Raw genomic sequence first — 20071 nt, forward strand, 5'->3', positions numbered from 1 at the left:
TATATAGAAAACAGACTTTCTGTCTATAACTAACAAAATATGCATTTTCTTTTAAAAAGCTAACTTTTTCTGTACTTCCCTATGTTTTTGGGAAAAAAATATAAAAAAATGATGTGGCACTGCTAACACAACTACATAAACACAGCACCGTTTAGGATGGGGAACCTTGGCCCTCCAGATGTTGAACTACATTTCCCATGATGCTCAACTGGACTTCAGAGTGCCCAAGCATCATAGGTAATGTAGTTCTGAAACATCAGAAGTGTCAAGGTTCCCCATCCCTGGTGTAATGGAACCCACTGTAGTTACTGGCTCTTGTGTTCTTCTATAAAAAAATATACAATGAGCAGTGCATTCTACGAGATGCGACAAATAGCTAAATGCTGCCCTCTGTTAGCCTGTTGGTTTCTACCTGTTCTCTGTACATCTGATAAACGACAGCTAACTCCTGGATGTGTTAACTAGATGTATTATATCACAGTGTTCTCCCCAGCACCTATTTAATTGTGACCCACTCCTCTGATTTTACTAACCACCGACTAAAATTTAAGCCAATGTTAAGTTAAAATTAGCTAAAAAAAAATCTTAAATGTTTGTTGCACAAAATATAATTTATTCAATTTATGTTTAATTATACAATTATTTTGCACTTTGGATAGGTTAATGGGACAGTCTACTTGATAATGTTAATTGTTCAAAAAGATAGATAATCCCTTTATTATTCATTCCCCTGTTTTGCATAACCAACACTGTTATATTAATACACTTATTATGTCTCTGGTTAAATTGTATCTAAGCCTCTGCAGACTACCCCCTTATCTCAGTGCTTTTCACAGACTTGCAATTTAGTCAATCAGTGGTGACTCATATATAACACCACGGGAGTGAGCACAATATTATCTATATAACACACATGAACTAACACTGTCTAATTGTGAAAAACTGTCAAAATGCAATGAGATAAGAGGCGGCCTTCAACAGTTAAGAAATGAGTTTGAGCCTACCTAGGCTTAGCTTTTAAAAAAAGAATACCAAGAGAACAAAGCAAATTTGATGATAAAAGTAAATTGGAAAGTTGTTTAAAGGGACAGTCTACACCAAAATGTTTCTTATTTCAAAAGATAGATAATCCTTTTATTACCCATTCCCCGTTTTTGCATAACCAACAGTTATATTAATATGCTTTTTACCTCTGTGATTGCCTTGTATCTAAGCCTCTGCAGACAGCCTCCTTATCTAAGTGCTTTTGACAGACATGCAGTGTAGTCAATCAGTGAAGACTCCTAAATAACTTCACGAGAGTGAGCACAATGTTATCTATATGACACACGTGAACTAACACTGTCTAACTGTGAAAAACTTTCAAAATGCTCTGAGCTAAGAGGTGGTTTTCAACGGTTTAGAAATCAGTTTGAGTCTAGCTAGGTTTAGCTTTTCAAAAATACTACTAAGGGTACAAAGCAAATTTGATGATAAAAGTAAATTGGAAAGTTGTTTCAAATTGCATGCCCTATCTGAATCATGAAAGTTTAATTTTGACTTCTCTGTCTCGTTAACTAGCATTAGACTTGACTGTCCCGTTAAATTACATTTATAAATAACAGAAAATGTTTAATATTGCAAAATATTACACTGCCCTGGCTACTTCATAATACCACAAGACTAGGAAAAGCATAAGTGTGACTTAAAGGAACCCAAAATGTTTCTTTCATGATTCTGATACAAAATACAATTTTAAACAGCTTTCCAATTTACTTCTATAAACAAATTTGCTTCATTGTCTTGGTATTCTTTGTTGAAGGAGCAGTTGTGCACTACTGGGAGCTAGCTGGACACATCAAGTGAGCCAATGACAGGAGCCATAAATGTGCAGCTACCTCTCACTCGAGCATTGCTGCTTCTGAGCCTACCTAGGTATGCTTTTCAATAAAGAATACAAAAAGAAAGAAAGCAAATGTGATAATACAAGTAAATTGGTAAGTTGTTTAAAACGGCATGTTCTATCTTCATCATGAAAGTTTAATTTTGATTTCACTGTCCCTTTAATACACCACATTATTTGGCAGCTCATCACCTCCTACAATGTAAGCTAGCTTCACAAGCCAAGCATGCACGGCTGGGTTCTTTAAGATTATATCATTTATGATGGGTTTAACAGAACAGATGCTTAACACGATGGGTACATTAATTAAAATAAATCCTAATGGCACTATCAAGAATCAGAATGGTAAATCTGGGGATTTGAAAAGCCATACATTTCATTAATGTCATAATGAACGTCTATTAACCTTTACAGGTACAGCTATGTGCAAGGCAGCTACAGGTAAAATGTCAGAAATATTTATTTGAAGGTCAATAATGTAATGATGATTTAGATTTTTTTTAGTAAACAAAAAAGAAGACCAAATACTATCAGCCTTACACTGACAGGATAATAATGTGTGGCATTGCCACAAAATAAGTCACACTGAGTTGCTTGGGACACTTTACCGTTTGTTAATTAGACTACGAATAATTTGTTTACGGACATCACCATGGCAAAGACATGGTGCGTTCACTTGGGTGATGACACCGGAATTACTTGTTTTTTGAAACCGCAGCAGTTCAGAAACGACCAAAGGGGTATGTTCAATTTCTTTACTTGTAATTTGTATCATATTTGCATATTTGATGGTTTATGTTATATGTAGCTTGTGTTTACTACACTATATACTGTCTGAGGAAGGGGTTAATGACCCTGAAACGTCACAGGAGTGTTTGTTTGAACAATAAAGGTCTTGTTGCTTCCAATTTATGACCACTGTGGGATCTTTTTGGATATATATATATATACATAGTATATATATATATAAGTGGTAGCCGGTGGCCTAGCACTCCATCCACAATACTGTTTCCAATGCCTGTCTCAGTCGTTCTAGGAGTATAACGCGGACGCTGTGTTCCGCACGAGTTCGGATTATGAAACTTGTCTTGAAGAAGGCCTAAGAAAAGGCCGAAACGTTGACAATGCACTTTTGTTAAGAACTACAATAAAAGATTACCTTATGTATGAAGTCCTGTGAGTGCCCTCCTTCCTTACTAGTACATATATATATATATATATATATACATACACAGTATATATACAGTATATATATATATATATATATATATATATATATATATATATAATATTATATATATCAGTATCTCACAAAAGTGAGTACACCCCTCACATTTTTGTAAATATTTTATTATATCTTTTCATGTGACAACACTGAAGAAATGACACTTTGCTACAATGTAAAGTAGTGAGTGTACAGCCTGTATAACAGTGTAAATTTGCTGTCCCCTCCAAATAACTCAACACACAGCCATTAATGTCTAAACCATTGGCAACAAAAGTGAGTACACCCCTAAGTGGAAATGTCCAAATTGGGTCCAATTAGCCATTTTCCCTCCCCGGTGTCATGTGACTTGTTAGTGTTACAAGGTCTCAGGTGTGAATGTGGAGCAGGTGTGTTACATTTGGTGTTTTTGCTCTCACACTGGTCACTGGAAGTTCAACATGGCACCTCATGGCAAAGAACTCTCTGAGCCTCTGAGGATCTGAAAAAAAGAATTGTTACTTTACGTAAAGATTGCCTAGGCTATAAGAAGATTGGCAAGACCCTGAAATTGAGCTGCAGCACGGTAAGCAAGACTATACAGCGGTTTCACAGGACAGGTTCCACTTAGAACAGGTCTTGCCATGGTTGACCAAAGAAGTTGAGTACATGTGCTCAGCGTCATATCCAGAGGTTGTCTTTAGCAAATAGACGTATGAGTGCTTCCAGCATTGCTGCAGAGGTTAAAGGGATGGGGGGGTCAACCTGTCAGTGCTCAGACCATACGCCGCACACTGCATCAAATTGGTCTGCATGGCTGTCGTCCCAGAAAGAAGCTTCTTCTAAAGATGATGCTCAAGAGAGCCCGCAAACAGTTTGCTGAAGACAAGCAGACTAAGGACATGGATTACTGGAACTATGTCCTGTGGTCCGATGAGATGAAGATAAACCTATTTGGTTTAGATGATGTCAAGCGTGTGTGGCGGCAACCAGGTGAGGAGTACAAAGACAAGACAAGTGTGTCTTGCCTACAGTCAAGCATGGTGGTGGGAGTGATGGACTGGCCAAGCATGTCTCCAGACCTAAACCCTATTGAGCATCTGTGGGGCATCCTCAAACGAAAGGTGGGGGAGCACAAGGATTCTAACATCCACCAGCTCTGTGATCTCGTCATGGAGGAGTGGAAGAGGACTCCAGTGGCAACCTGTGAAGCTCTGGTGAACTTCATGCCCAAGAGGATTAAGGAAGTGCTGGAAAATAATGGTGGCCACACAAAATATTGACACTTTGGGCCCAATTTGGACATTTCCACTTAGGGGTGTACTCACTTTTGTTGCCAACGGTTTAGACATTAATGACTGTGTGTTGAGTTATTTTGAGGGGACAGCAAATTTACACTGTTATACAGGCTGTACACTCACTACTTTACATTGTAGCAAAGTGTCATTTCTTCAGTGTTGTCACATGAAAAGATATAATAAAATATTTACAAAAATTTGAGGTGTACTCACTTTTGTGAGATACTGTATATATATTTATATATCTATACTAATATTTAGTATCTATACTAAGACAAGTGGAAAAAGGTATATTCCAAGTATGCGTAAAGTTAATTCATTAAGTCCGTACAATGCATATAGTGGAGCTATTCACCTTACTAGAAAGTACCTCAATCTAATGAGGTAAGTTGCCGCATCTGTGAGGGAGAGACCTCCGCTGGGTATATATCATAGAGAAAGTAACACTAAATTGAAGAGAAGGAGACCTAGATAAACTCCTCAGTAAGAGGGAAGTATATTGGATGTTCCATCTAAAAACAAGAATGCCTGACGGGTTTAATTCCAGGATTTATTTAATCAATTTCTGGGAATAAACCTGTTCATTGATATTGATTAATACATATGTTTTCAGTTAGCATTCCCAATGCACAGGATACAAAGAGTACCCCCCTTTAATAATTCAGGGGGCCAAGGATCTGAATAAAATCATGTGATCATATTATATATAGTATTATGCAAACATAATAAAATGAAAGATGGATTTTTTTATATCCTAATTTACAACATGTACACGATCCCTATACATTGGGAATGGAAACATTTGCTAGCCATATATCACCAACATAATTGAAATGTGATAGGTCATTCAAAAGAATCCTATATAATAAATGGCCAAGTATGTTTGTCAGATGCAGTCATGCGCAGTAGAGACTGCACGTGACAAACATACCTGGCCATTTGAATCCTGACACTCAGCACAGAGTAAGGCTGAAGCAGAGTGTCAGGGGGCGTGGCCGGGTGCGGCGAGGGGCATGGCCGGCGGGTGTCACCGTGATGGGCGTGGCCGGGCGGAGTGTCGCGATGGGCGTGGCCGGGCGGGTGTCGTCGCGATGGGCGTGGCCGGGCGAGCCAAATTCATGGGGGAGAGAGCCAAATAGAGGGGGGAGAGCCAAAGAGGGGGGAGAGAACAATAGAGGGGGAGAGAGAGCCAAACAGGGGGCAGAGAGACCCAATGAGGGGGCAGAGAGAGACAAAGAGGGGGGAGAGAGAGCCAAAGAGGGGGGAGAGAGAGCCAAAGAGGGGGGAGAGAACAAAAGAGGGGGGAGAGAACAAAAGAGGGGGCAGAGAGAGCAAAAGAAAGGGGGGGGAGAGCCAAAAAGGGGGCAGAGAGAGCCAAAGAGGGGGGAGAGAGAGCCAAAGAGGGGGGGGAGAGAGCAAAAGAGGGGGGAGAGAGAGCCAAAGATGGGGGAGAGAACAAAAGAGGGGTCAGAGAGAGCCAAAGAGGGGAGAGAGAGAGCAAAAGAGGGTAGAGTGCAAAGGAGAGGGGGGAGAGAAAGCAAAAGAGAGGGGGAGAGAGAGCAATAGAGAGGGGTGAGAGCAAGGCGTGGGACCGCTGTACTGCACAAATTGTCCCGTGTACACGGGCTTTAGTACTAGTTATATATATATGGTCTATTATCTATTAACTAAATTTAACTAAATTTAATATAATGGAAACTAAATTGGATAAAATTGTATACCATATACTGTAACCACTTACACAGAACCTCCACAGCACTAACGTAATCAGCCCAAGTTATCTTTAAAAAGTGAATAAATAAAAAGTACACACTAAAGGGTTAAAAGGTAACACATAGTTGGCACATTTGGTTTTAATTGACTTTAAATAAATCACTATAAATTAGAGCCGTTATGGCGATAGATCAGTGGTCTATGAGTACGGCTCCTGTGAGCTGAAATGCGTTATACCTGATCTATCGCTAGCTTATTTTACCTTTTTGGATTGCTTTGCTGATTTTAAAGAATTAAATAAAGACTTAATATTTTTTTATTACACTAACGGTTGGATTTTTCTGTTCTTTCTTGGATATATGTATATATATATATATATATATATATATATATATATATATATACTGTATATACAGGGGGAGGAGAGTAGGAGGTCATGAGCAGAGCGAAGGGGACGGGAGGGAGAGTATCTGGAGACAAGGTCTGAAATATAGAGGCAGCTGTGCAGTTGAGGGCTTTGTATGTCAGAGTGAGAATTTTGTGTTTAATCTTGGAGGCAAGAGGAAACCAGTGAAGGGATTGGCAGAGAGGTGCAGCAGATGAAGAGCGACGTGTAAGGAATATGAGCCTAGCCAAGGCATTCATTATCGATTGTAAAGGAGCTAGGCAGCAGCTGGGGAAACCAGAAAGGGCAGAGTTGCAGTAATAAAGCCGGAAAAGATTGAGAGAGTGGATTAAAATCTTAGTTGCGTCTTGTGTAAGGAAATGTCTAATTTTAGAGATGTTTTTAAGGTGGAAGCTGCATGATTTAGCCAAGGACCGAATGTGAGGAGTGATAGAAAGATCTGAGTCAAGTGTGACCCCAAGACATCGGGCATGCAGGGTAGAGGTAATGATCGAGTTGTCGACAGTTACAGAGAGATTGGGAGTGGAGATTTTGGAAGGGGGGAAAATAAGGAGCTCAGTTTTGGAGAGATTTAGCTTGAGGTAGTGAGAGGACATCCAGGAAGAGATGTGAGTAAGTTAGTGACACGGGTTAGGAAGGAAGGAGATAGGTCTGGTACAGAGAAGTAGATTTGGGTGTCAATGGCATACAAATTATATTGGAACCCGTGGGACTTTATTAGGGAACCTAATGATGATGACGTGTAGATTGAGAAGAGAAGGGGACTGAGGACAGAGCCTTGCAGTACCCCAACAGAAAGTGGTAACAGGGCAGAGGAGGCAGAAGAGAAGGCTACACTAAAGGTATGGTTTGAAAGGTAGGAAGAGAACCACGAGAGGGCTGTGTCACAAATGACGAAGGATTGTAGGGTTTGGAGCAAAAGAGGGTGGTCAACAGTATCAAAGGCTGCGGACAAATCAAGGAGGATAAGCAGAGAGAAGTGTCCTTTTGATTTTGCTGTAAGTAGGTCGTTGGTAACCTTAATGATTGCTGTCTCTGTGGAGTGATGGGGACGAAATCCAGATTGCAGTGGGTCGAGGAGGGAGTTTAATGCAAGGAAATGGAATAGGCATGCATATATACAAGATGGAGTAGGGAAGTAGGGTGGTAGTTGGATGGGGAGGTTGGATCAAGAGAAGGTTTTTTGAGGATAGGTGTGACCAGTGCATGTTTCAGAGATGAGGGAAATATACCGGTGCTGAGGAAGAGGTTGAAAATGTGTGAGTATAGGGGTAAGGGTAGAAGAGAGGAAGGGGAGCAGCTGTGAAGGGATAGGGTCAAGATAAATGTATTTCTTTCCGGATATGGTGAGTCCACGGCTTGAGTAATTACTATTGGGAATATCACTCCTGGCCAGCAGGAGGAGGCAAAGAGCACCACAGTTAAACTGCTAAGTAACACTCCCTTACCCACAACCCCCAGTCATTCGACCGAAGGGAAATGAAGAATAAGGAGTAACACCAGGTGTAGAGGTGCTTGAGGTTATAGTCAAAAGAACAACTGTCTTAAAATAAAGGGTGGGGCCGTGGACTCACCATATCCGGAAATAAATAAATTTATCAGGTAAGCATACATTTTGTTTTCATTTCCTAAGATATGGTGAGTCCACGGCTTGAGTAATTACTGTTGATAACCAATACCCAAGCTAGAGGACTCGGATAAATAGCGAGGGACAAGACAGGCAGTCCTAAACAGAAGGCACCACTACTTGAAGAACCTTTCTCCCAAAATAAGCCTCAGCCGAGGCAAAAGTATCACCTTTGTAAAATTTGGAAAAAGTATGTAGAGAAGACAAAGTTGCAGCCTTGCAAATTTGTTCCACAGAAGCTTTATTTTTAAAGCCCAAGAAGAGGAAACGGCTCTTGTGGAATGAGCCGTAATTCTCTCAGGAGGCTGCTGTCCAGCAGTCTCATAAGCCAAACGAATTATACTTTGTAACCAAAAAGAGAGTAGTAGCAGTAACTTTCTGACCTTTACTTTTCCCAGAGAAACAGACAAAGAGGGCAGAGGACTGATGAAAATCATTAGTCGTCTGTAAGTAGAATTTAAGAGCACGTATAACATCCAAATTGTGTAACAAACGTTCTTTGGAAGAAGGAGGATTAGGACACAGAGAGGGAACAACAATTTCCTGATTGATATTTCTATAAGAAACAACCTTAGGAAGGAAACCTAACTTAGTACGAAGAACCGCCTTATCGGCATGAAACATAAGATAAGGGGAATCACACTGCAGAGTTGGGAGTTCAGAGACTCTTGAAGCAGAAGAGATAGCAACAAGAAACAAAACAATGTCCATGGAATGCAACGGTTCAAACTGAGCCAGCTGTAAAACTTTAAGAACAAGGTTAAGGCTCCAAGGAGGAGCAACAGACTTAAAGACAGGCCTGATTTTGACCAAGGCCTGACAAAAAGATTGCACATTTGGCACATCCGCCAAACGTTTATGTAGTAAAACTGAAAAGCAGAAATCTGACTGACAATCCCTTCTTCAGGCCTTCCTGAAGAAAATATAACATTCTAGGAATTCTAATTGTACTCCAAGAGTCTTGGATTCACACCAATAAATATATTTATGCCATATCTTATGGTAAATCTTTCTAGTAACAGGCTTGCAAGCCTGAATCATGGTCTCAATGACCGATGCTTAGACAGAATTAAGCGTTCAATCTCCAAGCAGTCAGCTTCAGAGAAACGAGATGTGGATGAAGGAAGGGACCCTGAATCAGGAGGTCCTTCCTCAGAGGTAGTCTCCAAGGTGGGAGAGATGACATCTCCACTAGGTCTGCAAACCAGATTCTGCGAGGCCACGCAGGCGCTATTAGAATCACTGCCGCCCTCTCCTGTTTGATACGAGCAATGACTTGTGTAAGGAGAGCAAACAAAGAAAACAGGTATGCCAACCTGAAAACCAAAGGAACCGCCAGAGCATCTATCAGAACGGCCTGCGGATCTCTTGACCTTGAACCGTACCATGGAAGCTTGGCGTTCTGATGGGACGCCATCCTCTAACTCCAGCACCCCCCATTTAAGGACTAAGCTGGAAAACACCTCTGGATGTAGTTCCCACTCCCCGGGATGAAAAGTCTGTCTGCTCAGAAAATTCGCTTCCCAGTTGTCTACTCCTGGAATGTGAATGGCAGATAGACAGCAATTGTGGGTCTCTGCCCACTGAAGAATCTGAATAACCTCCTTCATGGCCAAGGAACTCCGAGTTCCTCCCTGGTAATTGATGAAAGCCACAGAGGTTATGTTGTCTGACTGCAACCTGAAACTGGGCTGAGGACAACTGAGGCCAAGCCAATAGAGCATTGTAAATCACCCTCAACTGCAAGATGTTAATGGAAAGAGCAGACTCCTCCCGAGTTCAAAGGTCCTGAGCTTTTAACGAGTTCCAGACTGCTCCCCAGCCTAGCAGGTTGGTGTTCGTGGTCATGATCACCCAGGAAGCTTCAAAATCATGTGCCCTGAGACAGATGTTCCTGAAAAATCCACCACGGGAGAGAATCACTTGATGACTGATCTAACTCTATTCTCTGAGATAGACCTGCATGGTTGCCATTCCATTGTCTGAGCATGCACAACTGGATAGTTCTCAAATGGAATTGAGCAAAAGAAATGATGTCAATGGAAGCCACCATCAGACCGATTACCTCCATACATTAAGCCACTGAAGGATGAGCAGTAGCCTGAAGAAAGAGGCAAGAGGAAATGATTTTGTTTTTTCTAGCCTCTGTCAGAAAAATCTTCATCAATAGAGAATCTATCCGTAGGAATGAAGAAAAGACAATATCTCTGTGTGAGATTTTGCTTGTTGAAAAGATGGCGCCTGAACCAATATCTCATCCAGGTAGGGTGCCACAGCAATTCCACGAGAACGGATCACTTCCAAAAGAGCCCCCAGAACCTTTGAAAAAATTCTGGAAACCGTGGCTAGACCAAATGGAAGGGCCACGAACTGGAAATGTTTGTGCATAAAGACAAATCTTAGGAATATGTGATGGTCCCTGTGAATAGGAACATGAAGATACGCATCCTTTAGGTCTATGGTTGTCATGAACTGATCCTGTTGTACTAAAGGAAGAATGGAGCGTATAGTCTCCATCTTGAAGGATGGAACTTTGAGAAACTTGTTTAGACATTTCAAGTCTAGAAAGGGACGGAAAATTCCCTCTTTTTTGGGAACCACAAATAGGTTGCAGTAGAACCCGAGACCCTGTTCCTGCACTGGAACTGGAACTATCACTCCCAGGGAGTAAAGATTTTGTATACATTTCAAGAACGACTCTCTCTTTATCTGGTCTGCAGATAATCTTGAGAGAAGGATTCTGCCTCTGGGAGGAAAAGTCTTGAATTCAAATTTGTAACCCTGGGATACTATGTCCACAGTCCAGGGATCTGGGACATCTAGTATCCAGGCTTGAGAGAATTGAGAAAGTCTGCCCCCCACCTGATCCGATCCCGGATTTGGAATCAGCTGCAGGTTTCTTTGATTGTTTCCCCTTGTTCCAAGACTGATTGGGTTTCCAAGAAGACTTGGATTGTTCCTGCTTGGAAGAAGAAGGGGAAGGCTTTCCTCTGAAGTTACGAAAGGAACGAAAATTACTCTGATGTCCTTTAGGCCTATTCTTCTTATCTTGAGGTAGAAAAGACCCTTTTCCACCTGTAATATCAGAGATAATTTCTGCCAAACCGGGTCCAAACAAGGCTTTGCCCTTGTAAGGAATCACCAGAAGCTTGACTTTAGAGGAAATGTCCACAGATCAAGATTTCAACCATAACACCCTGCGGGCTAGGACAGCAAAACTAGAAGTGTTAGCTCCTAGTTTAATAACCTGTAAAATGGCATCTGCAATAAAGGAATTGGCCAGCTTTAATCCTATACTGAATTTCATCCAAGGAAGTCTCTACTTGAAGAGAATCAGACAAGGGGTTGAGCCAATAAGATGCCGCACAAGTTACAGTGGCAATACACATCGCAGGTTGCCATTGGAGACCTTAATGAACATAAATCTTTTTCAAATAAGCCTCCAGCTTCTTATCCATCGGATCCTTAAAAGAGCAGCTATCCTCAATAGGAATAGTGGTTCTCTTAGCCAGAGTGGAAATGGCCCCTTCAACTTTGGGTACAGTATACCAAGGGTCTTTAATGGAGTCCTCGACAGGAAACATTTTAAATGTTATCCCAAATTAGGATCGATCCTCAGCTAATATTATGTGAAAAAAGTAAAAAAAAAACTCATAAATAAACTTCTAAAATACCCCTCAGGCAACCCCACACCTCAATTACTGATGTGCCTTACCGCTACCAATTAAGACCAGATCACCCAGAAATGGAGAAAAACTACTTTTTCCTCAGAAACGTTATGAAGTAAGGCCGGTCATGTGACCGCAACTGTCAAGCTCAAATTACTGCTATGACACAGAGAGGCACTAAAAAAAAGCTTCCTGGTACACTGAGTACCAGAAATAACCAGTTTTTCAAACCGGACAGTTTAAAATGTTGCATCCTTTTATTTTAAAGCAAAGGGGAAATGAATAAGCTGCTGAAATAGAAAAGGCAGCCTTACTTTCAGTTTAAACTTGAATTGTTTTACCAAGTAAATATGTGTCAGAAAATAAAGCCTAATAAAACATTTTACCCTTTCTTTTTAAAAGAGTTTAAATGTTAGTCTCACACATGCTACAGTGCCTGCTTCATGCCCCAGTGTAACCTCTACAACAGCATTATCTATGTCCCAATAAAAAGGCAGTGTCTTAATTTGTTAAGTGCATGGTCTCCCCAACTGGAAGAAAAAGCACTTACCTGCTCTGCTGTCCGGCATGTAGACAGTTACAAGGTATGGAAGACACAGTTCTTCACAGAGACCTTTGAAAAAGAAAGAACAGAGTAGCCAACTCTGGCTTTCTAAACTAGGACAGCAATTGTTAGGAAAATGCAGTAAGTACCTCTTTACAAGTTCCTAACTGCTTTAAAGCCACCACTACCCGACTGCAAGGAATGACGTGGAATACGGCTATACCCCAAAACTTGCTTGTAGATGAAATCAAAATTTTTCTTCAGACACCTAAACTTCACCTCCTCCATACATCGAAGGCAAAGAGAATGACTGGGGGTTGTGGGTAAGGAAGTGATACTTAGCAGTTTAACTGTGGTGCTCTTTGCCTCCTCCTGCTGGCCAGGAGTGATATTCCCAACAGTTATTACTCAAGCCGTGGACTCACCATATCTTAGGAAAGAAAGGAGAGTTTGTGAAGTTTGAAATAGTGCATCGATAGCTAAAGATCAAGTCAAGGGAGTGACAATCTTTGTGAGTGAGAGAGTCAGTCCATTGTGACAAACCGAAACAGGAAGTGAGTTGCAGAAGTTGTTTTGCAGAGGAGGCAGTGGGATTGTCAAGAGGGATGTTGAAATCGCCAAGAATGAGGGCGGCGGTGTCCGAGGAAAGGTTGCCAGGCAGCCAAGTGATCTAGAAATTGAGTTGATGAGCCAGAGGGAGTTGATGAGCTAGAGGGTCGGCATATGACTGCAACAGGTATAGAGAGGGGAGAGAATAAGCGAATCATGTGGGTTTCGAATGAGGAAAATGTGAGGGAAGAGATGGGATGTATTTGTTGGAAGGTGCAACGAGAGAAAGTAAACTACCTACACCACCTCCTTGTCTATTACCAGACCTAGGAGTGTGGCTGAAGTGGAGACCCCCCATGTGACAGAGCAGCAGTGTCTAGGGGAGAGAGCCAGGTTTCTGTTAGAGCCAGAAGGTTGAGGGAGCAGGAGATAAAGAAGTCATGTATAGAAGTGAGCGTGTTGCAAACAGAGCGAGAGTTCCAAAGTGCACAAGTGAAAGGGGTAGTGGCTTTAGATGCAAGAGGAATGTGAGAAAGGTTACCAGAGTTTTGTTTTCTGAGTCTATGGAACAGTACACATAATTGTGCATGGTTAGGAAGTTGTTGGGGACCAGGATTAGGGGAGATGTCACCAGCAGCTAGTATAAGCAAGAGGGAGAGTGACATGAGATGAGATACAGATTTGCAGTAATGAGACGAGGTGCAGGGGGGGAGAGAGAGTGTTTAGGAATAGATAAAGTTCATGAGTACAAATGTAAGGTGAGTTTAAGAGAGAAGGGCTAATGAACAGTGCAGGTGGTGAGGGGGAATGATTAATTGAGTAAAGTAGTTTGTTACAGAAGCCAGAGGTAGCAAAAAGGAATATGAATATATTGAGCATTTTTACAAAAGTAGGAACAAATTAAACACATAAAACACAGAATTACAGCAGCACTTGCATAAGGAAACAATGAGATACTTAAAACACAAAATTACAAAAAGGTATGTGTCTTGCCCCTTGTCCAATCCTTGTATAATTCTTATCTTAATGCCTCACTTATAAAATGATCACTTTAGAAATGTGAACATATGCTGTTGTAACAATGCATACTGCCCAGGCAATGCACATCCCAAGCTAGTGTTAAATATATAGGCAGGGCAGTTAGCTGGGTCCAATACATTACTTATTTGCTAAGTCAAAAGACAATTTTAAAGGCCAATTGAAAGTTAGATTCTGGTCAGGTCAGGGTGAGATAAGTTAAGATAAACAAGACAGTAACATTTTGAGGAGGTGGGAGCTATGTCACATAACAGTTATAAATGTAAGAATAATAGAAGGTATTGATAAGGATTGGACATCACATGGCAATTAACAAAACATTAGAAGTAAGACATTGGGATAACATTACAATAAATGCAGGATTAAATTAAAACCTAAAAATCATTTGCTCACTATACATATACACATACCAAAAGAGAGTTACAGGAGAGGAGAGAGCACTAGAATGCAGTGAATAGGTTGCAGATGAGCAGGGATACTATTCACCTACCAAAAGAGAGTTACAGGAGAGGAGAGAGCACTAGAATGCAGTGAATAGGTTGCAGATGAGCAGGGATACTATTCACCTACCAAAAGAGAGTTACAGGAGAGGAGAGAGCACTAGAAAGCAGTGAATAGGTTGCAGATGAGCAGGGATACTATTCACGTACCAAAAGAGAGTTACAGGAAAGGAGAGAGCACTAGAATGCAGTGAATAGGTTGCAGATGAGCAGGGATACTATTCACGTACCAAAAGAGAGTTACAGGAGAGGAGAGAGAACCTTTTATTTATTTATATATATATATATATATATATATATACACACACATCACAGGGTGAAGAACAGTTGTTTTATACCGAAGACACTAAAATGTTTATGTCTGGGATATGATAATACTTCCTCACCACAGCAAATAAACACATTCATTATTGATGGACATAACAAATATGTTTAAAATATATTGCAATGGTAATGGATGTTTTACTTCTGAAATATTAAATAGCCTTCATAGTGCACTTAGCTTTATGGGAATCAGGTCCGTCATACTAAATCATTGACTGGATTTAGGATCAATATACAACTTTCTACTGCCCCAGACAACAGCCAAAGCAAAGCTAAACCCCCTTGTGTCTATTACTTTTTGAGCATTATACAGTGAATATTATATCTTCTTTCTTTCTTGTCGCCACAGCACACAATTCAGGTTAAAGGCTACAGATTTGGGGGCATAATTACGCTGACTCCTAGGCCTAGTCAGACATGGATGTACTAACCAGAAAGGAAGATATGAATTCTTGCTTTAATTCCTTTTCTTGATAGCTTCCCAAAGATAATTGTATTAAAGGGAAAGTAAAGTAAAAATGTAAATTTTGTGACCAAGATCAATTATGCAATATAAGAATAAAACAAAAAAAAACCTTCTAATTTACTTCTACTATTAAATTTGTTCTTTGTATCCACTGTTCAACAGAGTAAACCAAGATTGGTTAATAGCAGCTCAGGAGCGTGCACGTGCATTTGGCAGTATTGTTTCTAGCAATTTTAGCAAAAGCCCTTTGTTCAACTCACATGTGTGTATATATATATATATATATAAATCCAATAGCCTTCTAAACCGATACCAAAGAGACCACAGGGATATAAGAACTTCCAACCATGTTTTTGCTATTACTTTACTGGACAATTGTAACAAACCCCAACACAACAGGTTTAAGAGACATGTTTTCTCAAAATGACCCAGTGAATGACAGGTATTCCCATGATCCCTTCCTCTGTTCTTTAAAGGGAAAATGAAACCAAATTTTTTTTTTCTTTCTTAATTCAGATAGATCATAAAATTTTAAACAACTTTCTAATCAACTCCTATTATCAAATTTGCTTCATTCTCCTGGTATCCTTTATGAAGGAGCAGAAATACACTAGCAGGGCGCTAAATGAACAAATGATTGAACCAATGACAAGAGAGATATATGTGCAGCCATCAATCAGCAGCTAGCTTCCATTAGAGTACTGTAGTGTCTGATTAGATATGCTTTTCAACAAAATATACCAAACAACAAAATATACCAACAAAGCAAATTAGATAATACAAGTGCATTGGAAAGTTGTTTAAAATTGCATGAATTTCAAACAACTTTCTAATCCACTTCTATTATCTGCTTCATTCTCTTGGTATATTTTGTTGAAAAGCAGACTCGGGAGTAACAATGCATCTGAATCCTGAAAGAAAATGGTTTGGTTTCATGTTCCTTTAAGGGATGATAAACAGCAAGGTTCATTGTTATAATAAAAAAAAGCTTCAAAAGGGACACGCAACCTAAATTTTTTCTTTCATGATTCAGACAGAGCATGCAATTTTAAGCAACTTTCTAATTTACTCCTTTTAACAATTTTTCTTCTTCTCTTGTTATCTTTATAGCAGGAATGTAAGCTAAGGAGATAGCCTATTTTTAGTTCAGCACCTAGGTAGTGCTTGCTGATTGGTAGCTAAATGCAGACACCAATCAGCTAGTGCTACCCAGGGTTCTGAACCAAAAATTTCAAATAAACATAATAAGAAAACGAAGAATAATTGATAATAGGAGTAAATTATAAAGTTACTAAAAACTGCATGCTCTATCCGAATCATTCAAGAAAAAAATTGTGTTGCAATTATTATTATTCATCTATATAAATGGATTTTACCTTTTATTTATATTTTTACACTACATTTGTGCAGTGTATTTTACTTCCTGTCACAGCCCTACAAGGAGGAGGAGACCTTTGCAGGAAGTTTTATCTTAGCCTGATGTCAAAAAATTCTAGGCTAGTGAACATATTAGATAACAGGGAGTCAGATGTGCTCATGCCCAGAACTGACAGAGTAAAATTGTATTCTCAATCTGAATAATGAAAGACAAAATGTGGGTTTCATGTGCCTTTAACTTATTAGCAGATTAATATACACTTAAGCTAAAGTTGGTAAACCACATGATCTATTCAGCCATTCATTTAAAAGGAGCTAACACATGAATTTGAATTATTAAAGGGATAGTTTAAATTTGAAATGTGTATGGGCACCTTTAAATTTTAAATAGAAGCATTGTTGCTTCTAGTAAACGTTATTACTGTTTTTTCGGCAGCATACACACATATGCTGCGAGTACCACCAACACCAGCCCTCATACACCACACCTTCTCAGAGAGTTAGCAGTGGCTTGTATGATACTGAAGTAATACACACCACAGCCAACGTTCTGAGCAGGCATGGTGTTTGAATCCTGATGCTCTAGTTATATGTAACATATGTGCGTATGCTGCTAAAATAGTAAGAACTTTTACTAGAAGCATGTTACTAATGGAAGTATATTGTAAAAATGCTTCTATTTAATACTGAAATGCATTCACACACATTTCTATTTTGACCATTCTATAAGTTACAAAAAGAGTGAGTCTAATCTAGAAATTGAACAGACATGAGACTTTTTTACTCACCTGTTTCATGATGATCCCACTAATATCAAGTACAGACATATCGGCCTTCTTACACTCATCCCTCTCCCAAATGATAGCGCTAACGCGCTCTGATGTGGGGCTTGTGCCTTGCAGCCAAAATAAATGATTCTACAGATCAAACAAACAGATTCAGGAATCTCATCCAATAATCATAAACTGCCCTTTAACCCCGACCAATTCCTAATAATGAATACTCTATATACTGACTTGTTAAAGGGACATTAAACCCAACATTTTTATTTCATTATTCAGATAGACAATACAATTTTAAACAACATTCCAATTTACTTCTATTACCTAATTTGCTTCTTTCTTTAGATATCCTTTGTTTATGAAATAGCAATGCACATGGATGAGCCAATCACACGAGGCATCTATGTGCAGCCACCAATCAGCAGCTTCTGAGCCTATCTAGATATGCTTTTCAGCAAAGGATATCAAGAGAATGAAGCAAATTAGGCAATAGAAGTAAATTAGAAAGTTGTTTAAAATTGCATGCTCTTTCTAAATCATGAAAGAAAATATTTGGGTTTAATGTCCCTTTAAGTCATCAAAACAATTCTTCAGTAAACATTTGAGCTAATAATGATTGAGGTCTAAATAAACAGTTATGTGTAAACGAAAAAGGAAAAAAGTGACAATGAAAACTGGAATATGCATAGCAATAGTTCAGTGCTGAAAGAAGGAAAGCTATTGGTCCTTTACCAGCTGAAATACGTCTTTTATTGGTGCTCTCCTAATTTCTGCAGAGCAGCTCTGTGATAGGTCATCATCAGTGTCACTCTCACAGGATGACCGACATTGTGGTCCATGCAGCAGGTCATCCATCAGCCTATCCTCTGTCTCTGAGTCTTGTCTTGTGCTTTCCGAGTCCCGATATGAGACACTGTAACTACGAGAGCTGCAGCTTACCCCAGATCTAGAGCCCTGTAAAAACATGGTACATTGTTACAAACCAAATACATAATGACTAATGCCTCTAGTATTCATCACTTATACTCTGACATAATGAAAACCAAGATCAGATCGTGATTACCGATTTATGCACAAACAAGACAATAAACCCCCAAACAGCATGTAAATAGTTATCTAGAATTATTAAGCTATAACATAGCTTGAGTCTGACAACACAGAGGGAAGCCCCTTTTACTAATGCACCTTTCTCATGCACATATTATTTACAGGTTCTCCTGTACAAAAAACCACTGATAATACACTTGTGGTCATACTTCTCTATAGGTGTAGAGAGTTTTCTCTTTATAATGCAATAGGGTGGTTTGTCTGTATCAGTATCGTCATGTACATGTTTTTAACAAAATGACAGTTTTAATACATTCATTTTATCTGCAGATCTTTTGAAAGGCAGTGAATAATTTGTTATGCACGAGTATAAAAAAACTGACTTCAATATCCCTTTAATGTCAGCACACACAGCCTTTAGCAGTATACTGTTAGGGCGGGACTATAGAGATCAGCACTTTCAGAGCAATACGGCTCATTTGTTTAGTTTTTATAAATTAAAAAAGAAAATAAGGAGGAACATAGGTTATTGAAGGGTGTGCATGAGACTAAGAGAAATGTAGAAAAATAATAATGGGGAAAGGATATGAGCTGCTTTTATACAATACCATCACTTGGAAATATCCCTCAGTGCACTTATTGCTAATGCCGCCACCCGCATGCTCTCTACTGTAAGCTAAAGTGATTGTGCATTTCTTACACGATTATGCTAACACATTTCCTCATCTAGAAGTGCTGGATTCTTTGCCACACTCACAATTATGTCACAACTAAGCCATACAGTTGACTGAATGTGAGCATAGATAAAGTGTTAGTGAATCAACATCATTATAACACACATTATTTCCCTCGAGTCCATCCACTGATTGAACTAACAGGTTGATTGATCTAGTCAATCTCATCAAAAAGCACTATGCACAATTAAAGGGACACCGAACCCAACATTTTTCTTTTGTGATTCAGATAGAGCATGACATTTTAAGCAACTTTCTAATTGACTCCTAATATCAAATTGTCTTCATTCTCTTGGTATCTTTATTTGAAATGAAAGAATGTAAGTTTAGATGCCGGCCCATTTTTGGTGAACAACCTGGATTGTTCTTGCTGATTGGTGGATAAATTCATCCACCAATAAAAAAGTGCTGTTCAGATGACTGAACCCCAGAGGCAGAACTTTTCTTCACTTTCTGCGATGAGATTTTTTTTAGTGAAAATTTGTCTGCAGATCATTTTTAAATACAATTTTAAATTTAAGTTAGGCAGTTACACTAAGGCACCAGTTCAATTGCAATGTATTGGTTAACTGAAGAATAAAGCCTTTTTTTTTTTTTTTTTTTAACAATTTATGATATAATTCAGTAGTTGAAAATTGCATTGCAAATTGGCTGCATACAAAAAAAAGAAATTGTAAAGTGTCTCTTGAATAAATTTGTTTCCTTTTCTCTTGGTCTAACATAGAAATGTAGTAATAAAAAAGATTCAATGCTCATATGGACAGTCAACTATAAATGCACTGCTGCTTTGTAGTGCTACTGCATATTAGACTGTTCACATCAAACAGCAGTTTGCTCTGGGTGCACTATGATAAGGAAAAAATACACAGTGCACCCAGAGCACAGCTCTGTTTAAAGAGAACTGTCTAATGT

At 39.4% G+C, this 20071-nt stretch overlaps 1 protein-coding gene across 5 annotated transcripts in view; it reads right to left on the reverse strand.

The window, feature by feature from the left end:
- PHTF1 (putative homeodomain transcription factor 1) overlaps positions 1-20071 on the reverse strand; it is a 383975-nt gene that overhangs the window by 75158 nt on the left and 288746 nt on the right. For all 5 annotated transcript variants that reach the window (XM_053706659.1, XM_053706661.1, XM_053706660.1 and 2 more), the window contains exons 11-12: positions 18111-18332; positions 17385-17513 (exon numbers count right to left, since the gene is read on the reverse strand). In XM_053706659.1, the coding sequence (XP_053562634.1) occupies positions 17385-17513; positions 18111-18332 (351 nt within the window). The remainder of the gene's footprint in view (positions 1-17384; positions 17514-18110; positions 18333-20071) is intronic.

This window comes from Bombina bombina, chromosome 3, assembly GCF_027579735.1.
Source record: "Bombina bombina isolate aBomBom1 chromosome 3, aBomBom1.pri, whole genome shotgun sequence".
Lineage (NCBI taxonomy): Eukaryota > Metazoa > Chordata > Amphibia > Anura > Bombinatoridae > Bombina > Bombina bombina.